This window comes from Spinacia oleracea, chromosome 6, assembly GCF_020520425.1.
Source record: "Spinacia oleracea cultivar Varoflay chromosome 6, BTI_SOV_V1, whole genome shotgun sequence".
NCBI lineage: Eukaryota > Viridiplantae > Streptophyta > Magnoliopsida > Caryophyllales > Amaranthaceae > Spinacia > Spinacia oleracea.
In genome coordinates this window covers 22,298,802-22,308,156 of record NC_079492.1, presented here as the reverse complement: position 1 = coordinate 22,308,156, position 9,355 = coordinate 22,298,802, and the positions used below count along the sequence as shown (strand labels likewise).

At 33.7% G+C, this 9,355-nt stretch overlaps 1 protein-coding gene across 2 annotated transcripts; it reads left to right on the top strand.

The window, feature by feature from the left end:
• The first annotated feature begins 2,244 nt into the window (after positions 1-2,244).
• On the top strand, positions 2,245-7,470 carry LOC110785814 (protein IQ-DOMAIN 9). Of its 2 annotated transcripts, none has more exons than XM_021990327.2 (6): positions 2,245-2,747; positions 4,137-4,249; positions 5,087-5,227; positions 5,343-5,570; positions 6,372-6,485; positions 6,796-7,470. In XM_021990327.2, the coding sequence occupies exons 2-6, from the start codon at positions 4,175-4,177 to the stop codon at positions 7,138-7,140; spliced, it is 903 nt and encodes a 300-aa protein (XP_021846019.1). In that variant the 5' UTR covers positions 2,245-2,747; positions 4,137-4,174; the 3' UTR covers positions 7,141-7,470. The 2 variants fall into 2 exon arrangements, with proteins under 2 accessions (XP_021846019.1, XP_021846017.1); XM_021990325.2 differs by having other exon boundaries at positions 2,246-2,460.
• The last annotated feature ends 1,885 nt before the right edge of the window (positions 7,471-9,355 follow it).

Genomic DNA, 9,355 nt, shown 5'->3' with positions numbered 1-9,355 from the left:
TTTGAGGCAAAATTTAATTTAAATCTTAACACACATGATAATACTATGCAATCCATACAAGTTAAATAATGAAACGTTGAAGAAGTAAATGCTTGACGGAGTAGCTAGAGGCCCATAGCCCATTAAAGAAAAAAGGGAAAAAAAGAAAAAGAAAGACCAAGCTACTTAACCGTTGGTGTGAAGTGTCGAACTTAGGCTGCCTGAATGCATTGTATTGCTTGAGGGAGATTTCCAACTAAGTTAGGCCTTTTACCTTGTTATTATATGCAGTATTGTTTTCAAAACCTCTTTGCCACACAGATGCACCCCTAATACATCAATCGAAATTTGAAGTTCTAAAGCAGTTGCAACGTCGATGAAGTGAGGAAAATGAAGTTTAAACTTTGTCAAAGTCGCATAGAGTTAGGGTAACTTTATGATTTAATTAGGGTAACTTATAATTTTTTAGGATAAATTTTGTTAAGAATAAATGTAACTTTTACGGATAATATACTTCGTAACGTACTAAGCATAAGAGTCACTTTTACAAATAATAGATTGCGCCACACAATAATATTATTGTAAACCAGTGGCATGCAAAAGCTTTTGTAATAATGCTAATCAACAAATTATTTTGTCAAACATTTTAAAGCTTGCATCTTTAGGTAATATATTTGATATTCAAAAGGTCTTGCGCGCACAAGGTGTACAATAAATTTATTGTACACCAAGATAACTTTAACCCTTTTCTTTGTAACTTTAACCTAGTTTTGATTAACTTTTATATTAGTAAAAAAAATTGATAGATAAATATTTTAAATGGTTAAATGATTAATTTTATACATTATTAGTGATTTTGAAGAAATAAGTTTTACTAAAATGAAAAAATTTATCACTTAAAAATAGATAACTTTTACATATATAAGCTTAACTTTTAAGCATTTTGGGTTAACTTTTACTTTGGTGTACAATATTTATCGTACACCCATTGTAAATAAGAATTTGTGTTTGATATTTACCGTTAAATTTTAACACTAAGTATATCAAAATCCATATTGAGTTATAGGAGTACCAAGGACAATGGCTCTTAAGTTTATATTTTTAATGTTGTTTACTCCGTATATTTTTTGAGAAAATTTGTCAAGTGGAGTACTACCTAGGTTTTTAGTGAGTTTGTCAATTATTATCTACATTGTTAAAAATTGTCAATTACTACCTACATTTTTTTTTTAACAATTGATGTCAATTACTATGTTAGTCCATATTCCGACCAATTGGTCCACTTATGACTCATATTAAACCCTAAATTATAATTTTATTATTTTAATTAATTAAAATAAAAACATCGCCAACAAAAGTTCCCAAAATTAAATTCCAAAAGGTACCCAAAATTACTTATTTTTTTTAAAAAAAGTTCCCCAAATTACCAAAACAATCTGGGATTTAATTTGGGCCTTTTTTTTGGATTTATATCATTTTGGATTTATTTCGAATTACACACAAAAAATAAAAAGTAAAAATAAAGATCTAAAATGATCACTCACGACAAAAAAATTTAATAAAAAAAAAATTATTTGGATTATTTTTAATTTGGGTAATTTTTGGATTTTAATTTTAATTTTTAATTTTTATTAATTTACTTAAAATGATTAAATTATATTAAGTGTTAATTATGATATTATTAGTAGACTAGTTGGACTAAGGTAGTGATTGACATCAATTGTTAGAAATTTAGGTAGTAATTGACAACTTTTAACGACCTATGTAGTATTTCCTCCGTATTTTTTTAGAAGTCACATGTTGACCGACACAAGTGTTAAGGAAACATAATTGAATTTGATATAAAAATGATGCAAATGGGACGGTTGCCAACTTGGCAATAATGAAATATAAAAAAAGCAAGTAGGGTGTAAAAGTTACCAAAATTGAAATTGTAACTCCTAAAAAGATACGGTTGGAAGTAATAATTATGACTCTTAAGAAAATCGGTACGGAGAGAGTAATTGAAACTCCCTACCAACCTAGATAATTCATAATTGATAAATTTCCCTATTTTTTTATAAGCAAAGTATGAATCGGTTGCATTTAAATCTAATTTGTAATGAGGTGAGGGAGCATTGCTCGTACACAACCATGCGTTTTTTTCAAAATAAAAAAAGGCAATTTTGGCTATTTGTTTGTACCAATAGAATATTTTGTTTGTCCCCAGTACAATAAAACCAAAAACAAAATCCCAATAAACAAAATCAGATAAATCAAATTAAAAAAATAAGTAAAAGAAAAAAGAAAAACAGCAAACTTCACCAGTAGTCTTTTCATCTTCTTTGACAGTGGTATAATAAGGTTGAGAGTATGGTTTGCTTCTAAATTACTTAAACCCAGACAACCACCTGAAGAAGAACAACAACAACATCATCAATTAGTCATCACCCATTTCTTTCAATCTCCCACCAAATTCGGGACATACCCTTTTCTTCAAAGGTTTGGTCCAACTGTTCATTAGATCTTCTTTTCTCCCTTTCTCCATTTTTATTTTTGTTTTATCTGTTCTTCATTTTCATTTTCATTTTAATTTTTATTTTTTTGGGTAAAACTGCACCTTTTGGGTGCCCAATTGTATTTTACATTGAGGAGTGAAATATCTTAGCTTTGTAATTGAGTGAAGGGTTATTTTTAATTTTTTTGACTCAAAGCTGTTTATAGTTCTGGGAAATTTTGCCTTTTTGGGTTCATTTAGCAAGTATATATTGATGTTTGGGTGAAATTTGGTAAGTTTTATTTTTGGATTTTCTGTTGATTTTTTTTTTTGTTTTCCATATGATTCTCTTAAGTCTGAGTGATTATCTAATTGCCAAAAAAAAAAAAAAAAAGTCTGAGTGATTATCTATAAGAGCTAAAAGAGCCTACTTTGTGTTGTCTTTTTGCAGTTTTTCAGCTAGAAATTAGTTTTAATATGATTTACTAATAAACTTTGAAGCTCAAGAAATTAGGATTAAGGGGTGTTAACCCTTTTTGGTAGTATTAATTATTTATTCTTTATAATTTTCTTTTGTGTAATTCTGTAATCTAATTAGATTTGTGGATGCACTATGCCTTAAATAGTTGGATGAGGTTGGATTACTATTGCCATAAGTGTTAAATTTGTCATAAGTGTCTGTATATTGCAAATGGGATTCCTGTAAGTATCAGTCAGTGCTTCAATCGATCATAATTAGAGCTTATTGTATACTGATGATGTATCATTCTGACTATAAATCATCATTTCTAAATTTTCAAAACTGTTAAATTTCATTTCCGATTCGCGGTACCTTTCCAAACAGATTTATCAACCATGGTTTCATGAGAATTAGCTTTGGAAGTCTCTTTTACTCTGTTTCCGTGAGACCGAGAATGTAATGGAACAGTTCTTGTTGGAATTATGATACCCTCATATGGGAAGAGTGGTTGATATTTGATATTGACTAATAACTTTTTTATATTAGTTGAGTGTTGGTGGGAGTAAGTTAGGAATCAGGACAGACTAATTAGCCATTCTGATCCACTAGATCTTGTGTGTTTTTGTCTGATTTAAAGAGATTAACTGTGTTTTGAGGTCCGGATCATGTAGTTTATCTACCGATCATGTCTTCTTATGATGAAGATGCGGAAACTTTACAATATACGGAGTACTAAATATATGCATCAAATTATAGGGAAATAAGCAGTGGTAAACCGGATTTATGATTGAACTATTGAAGCGGGAAACTTCAAGCCAGTATTTCCTTTGGGACCAAAGAAGATTTTTCTGCACTTTCAAGTGGCTTGTTATATAGTCTTTGCATCCCCCTTTTCCCATTTTTATGTGATTGCTATATGTTTTGTAGCAATCAAACTTCTGTTGTTCAACTCTTTCTGATATCTTTAGCTTTCTCTCTTGCATCAATTATATCTTCTGGATTTGATTGTACGGCCTTCAACTACAATTACTGGATCATATGGACTAATTATATTTTGAGCATTTTTTTTTTACGACATAAAGGAATTATACAATGATATTTGTGTGAACTGCTATGTCTGACTCTCGAGCTTAGATGCTGGTACAAATGCACAATGCAAGTTCGTGCATTCTAGGCTTTAGTGACTTGTTTGATTAGCTTTACGTGACAACTTTTTTTCAGGCTTGAAGATAGATTGAAGTAGGTTTGTTGATCTCATAATGGGTTCTGGAGATTGGTTCAAGACAAAGATCTTTAGGAAAAAAGCGAAGCTTGACAAATCAAAAAAGTCGAAGGTAAGCAAGCTATTCTTGTCTTACATATTTCAATGTGGGATGATGCTTATTTGCATATGGCAATTTCAAAACTCTTATTTCTGGAATATGCATATATTGAACGACATTACTCAATCGCTTTTAGTGCACAAATGAGGTAACAAATACTTTAAGATCAGTCCTTACCTTCTTTCCAACTATAATTAGCATGTGATGTACTGTGGATATTTGATGCACATACATTGCGTTTTATCTATAAATTTAAGCGTTTTTTGTTCAAAGATTTTCTATCTTTCCCATGTTCAAATGGATGTTCTATTTTCCTTATTTCATTCATACTAACAAGTCAAAACATATGTGTGAAAGTTCATTTCTTACTTCTTTTATTTTTTTATTTTTCTGTTAATTTCAACCATCAAGTTATAAGGGTTTAGCTTTCTCATGCGGTTGAAATTAGCTAGATTTGGGACTCTTGATTACTTCTTTATATTTCAGAACAAGTGCGTTGCCTCTAAACACAATGACTTGTAGCATTAAACTTTCTCTTCCAAGAAATTTCTCAAAAACTCAAGTCAATTGATAGGGTTTTGCTCACTTTGTTGAGAGCTTACAGATGTTGGAAACTTGGAATTGGTCAATATGTTGAATTTCTGAATCAAACCCGTCTTATTATTAGAAATGAAGAATTTGATAAATCTCATACAATTTATAATTTTTTAATCATGTGCTCATTTTAGTACTTCTTCATTTTGAAGGTAATGAATTTGTTGATAAAATTATTTGGTTTATATCAGCATGATGATTTTACGCATACTTCTGTAGCATGCCTCATGAAAATTGCTTGGTCGTCTGTGACAGGGATCTTCAGCTTCCGACAACCAAGGCGAGAAAAACAATGCTAATGGTGGTCGGGTTAACCGTAAAACTAATGGTGCTCTTGTGAAACTCAGTGAAGATGTTGCAGCAACGAAGATACAGACTGCTTTCAGAGCCTATGCGGTATGTCATGCAATTACTTACTGAGCCAGAAAGAATCAATCTTTCTTGGGAAGAGAGAAGGAATGAAGGCCATGTCATAACATAACTCTGAATGCATTTCTTTCTACTACTGCAGGCAAGGAAAGCTTTACGGCGTATGAAAGGGATAATAAGATTCCAGAAACTAACACAGTTCCAGTCTGTTAAGAAGCAGTCAACAAATACGTTGAATAGTCTGCATTTGTGGAGTACGATACAAACTCAAATTAGAGATCGGCGGCAGTGTATGGTAATTGAAGGCCGTCTTAAACAAAAACGGCTAGAGAACCAAATAAAACTTGAGGCCAAACTACATGATTTGGAGGTCTGTTTTTAATTCTTAATTGCTCATTGGTTAATCATATTAAGGGTCTGTTTGTTTCAACTTATTTTGACTTATTTCAGCAAATAAATTCAGATAAATTGAGATATTTAATATAAATTCAAATAAGTTCAACAAAAATAAGTTATTTTCAGATAATTTAACACACAGATAAGTTCAAATAAGTTTAGATAAAGTCAGATAAGTTAGTTTCAGTCAAATCCAATTGAACCAAACAAAGCCTTATATTAATTGTGTCTACATGGTTCTGTTCAAGTAACTTCTTGTGCACCTTTTTAAATATTCTTCAAGCCAATGGGAAATTGTTATCAGTTTAGACACTTGAGAGCAATTTCCTAATATTGAGTCATATAACTTTTATCCAGAGTGGTTCAATTGGTTATCTTTTCCTTTTTAAACAGACAGATGCTGAAATTGGTGTGCTTCTTTCACTTCTTGCATTTCATATTTTTTTGCTTGGAATGGCCGAAGAAGCATATTTTAGAAAATAACCAGCAATACATGTTGTAAAATTTACTCTTTTGCTTGTCCATTGTTGGTTAGTCCTTTAAATGAGAAAATACAGAAGTCCAGTATCAAATTAACTAACTCCACAAGTTTGAAGGTCATTGAAAGAAAAAGAAGAGAGTAAAGATGTTAAATGCCGACAGCATGCAATCAATCTGGAATGTCTTACAATAAAAAGAACAGATGCAATAATATGGGATATGAATGATAGGATTATGTAATATAAGAACACAACTCTGAGTTTTCCAAGAGTTAAAATCTTATACTCGTTTTCAGGTGGAATGGAATGGTGGTGCTGATACAATGGAGGATATTCTGTCAAGGATACATCAAAGAGAAGAAGCAGCAGTGAAGCGGGAGCGAACCTTGGCTTATGCATTCTCTCATCAAGTATGTATTTTTTTGTCACGTTTGCCAATGCAATGTTTCAACCATTAATTATTAATGGGTAAAAATTATAAAAATTTGATAGTATAAAACTCTAGGATGAGATGATTATAACAAGACCCCACATGGCTACATTTTTTCTTACGTATAAATCACAATTGATAGTCAAAGTATATTATATGAATAGTGCCAAAAGTACAATTGTGTTATCTAAAAAAGAACGGAGGAAGTATACTTTAACCCCTCTTCCCCCTTCCGGTTTTCTTTCTTTTGTGGGACAATATCTTACAATATCTTTCTGCACACATTGTAGTGGAGGGCAAACTCTAGTCAAAATCAAGGCTCCGATGCTTCTGAACTAGGGAAAGCTGATTGGGGTTGGAGCTGGAAAGAACGATGGATTGCAGCTCGTCCATGGGAAAGCAGATTGTCTTCTGAGTCAACCGGCCCTAAGAAGGGGCAAAATAAGCTTACAAGCAAGGCACGGAAAAGTAGTAACTCTACAAGTACAAAAAAGTCATTTCCTTCTAAAACAGCAGTACTAAATGGAAAGGCACCTGGAAAACCCCGAAGAGTGTCCTTCCCTGGAGCTGAAAAAGCAACCAAACAAGAAGCAATCACCAAAGTGCAAGAAAACAAGCGTGAGTCATTGTCTTAGACGTAAAAAATCACATTGTCAAGCATTCGTGTAAAATAATCACTGGTTTTCATGCGAAGAATGACTATTTTTTTTACTCTTGCAGATTTATTCTTAATGTTATATATACTGGGGGGTGGTGTGAAAAATATGTTTTGCCAAGTGATGGCGAGTACATGTGTTTATTTTTTTTCCCCTTTTGCCTATAGCATCCATTCTGTTTGTAAATGTTGAAGAGAGATATACTATTTATGGTGTAAATACAAGATAATTTTTTGAGGGGTTTTGTCGGAACTAGTGAAAGGACATGTCTGTGTTGATTCAGTCTATAAGACTCAAGGAAAACCAGTACATTTTCTGAGCTACTTTCTTTAGTCTTTAGAATGCATTGTTTTGATGCATTTTGGTTGCTTGTCATGTGAATTTCTCATGTTTTTATTGACTTCCCTTGTCATACATAGCTTGGCATTAATATAGTGAAAGGACAAGGAAGGGGCATGTTTCAGTGATGCTGAACGTGTGATTATAAAATCCTGATAGCTACATGAGGAGATGGAGCTAATAGCCAGTCAACTTTTCCGGCCATTGTGTCCCTAGCAATGTTACCTAATTCGCTAACCCCCACGTGAACTAATGAACTATGATATGAGTTGTGCAAATCAGTACACCGTATAGGCGTATACTGATACACGTTGGGATTGGTACGGTTTAACAAAACCAAGGCTCTATTTAGTAGGGTGTAAAATATTTTTATGGAAAATGATTTTCTCCTTTTCAATCATTTAATGTTGTTTGGTCTGGCAAGGGATGAAAAACAATTTTCCATAACTCCCTCAAAGGTGGAAAACATTTTCCATTTGTAAGGGAGAGAAACCACTCTGATTTTGTTTTCCCCATTTCATTTGTGACAACTAAATCCGAGCGAAGGGAGGTGAAACATTTAAATCCCCAATACAAGAACCTTTTTAAATTTTTAATTTTTTTATGGGTGTTAAATACGGGACTGGGCCGCACCCGTCACCAAGAGAGATAGTTCATTTAACAAGACCGTAGGAGATTCCACCTTAAAACCATATGGCAATAAGGGGAGTAGCCCCTTGGCCTTATTAAGTGTTTAACTCTAATCTTTTTTATCAATATGGGACTCTTACACGTGATTTTTCATGGGTCAGATCTTAACTTTGGGATAGTTTGCAAGGACTTGATTTCTAAGTTTGATGTGAATAATTGAAACCTCTGGCCCATTGTCTAGCTTAATTGTAGTTTGTTTTGTAATGGATAACTTGATGATTAGATGGTGAATCTTCTGCAAATTTTTGGCTATACCCGGGTATAGCCAAAGCTGAAGGAAATAATGCCCTTGGTCCAAGTATGCATTCTATGTTAAGTCTAATAAATGCGGTTCAGTATTAATTAACAAGTTAATAAATCAGTGAGATCAAGTGAGCTGAATGCCTAGCTAGAGGCCGCTTCAGTTCAAGTGGAATTAATGATATTAATCCACAGCTTACTCTTGACTGAGGGTCACACAAATAGTACGTAAACGGATCAAGTATTTAATGGCATTAAATACTCCATCTATGAATATTCGGAACCGACGGATCTTGGTTTCAGTGGGAGCTAAGATCGTCACAGGCAAGAAATGAATACTCCGGAAACGATGATATTGCCGGAAACGGAAATATGGATCGTATCGGAAATATGAATATTATCCAAGTCGTAGATGTTGCCGGAAACGGAAACATGGTACGTATCGGAAAATATTATTGGAAATGGAAATATTACCAGAATCGGAAATATTGCCGGAAACGGAAATATTGTCAGAATCGGAAATATTACCGGAATCGGAAAATAATTCCGGAAACTGAAATATTAAATATTTGTTCGAAACGGAAATTAATTCCGGAATCGGAAATATTAAATATTGTTCGTATCGGAAATAAATTCCGGAACTGGAAATTTAATCGGAAGCGTATCGTACGAATTAGCATCGGACGAGGCCTGCCGGACGAAGGCCCAGCACGAAGCCGGGCCATCGCCCAGCAAGCACGCGCGCGCCACAAGCCCAGCCAAGGCAGCGCCCAGGCCTACCACAAGGCAGGCCCAGCGCGCGCCAAGGCCACCGTTGCGTGGGCCGCGCTGCGTGGGCTGCTGCTCGCACGCGCATGGGCAGCCCTTGTGGCTGCCGTGTGTGTGTGAGTTTGTGCTCATGCGTGATTCCTAAATCTACAAGAGT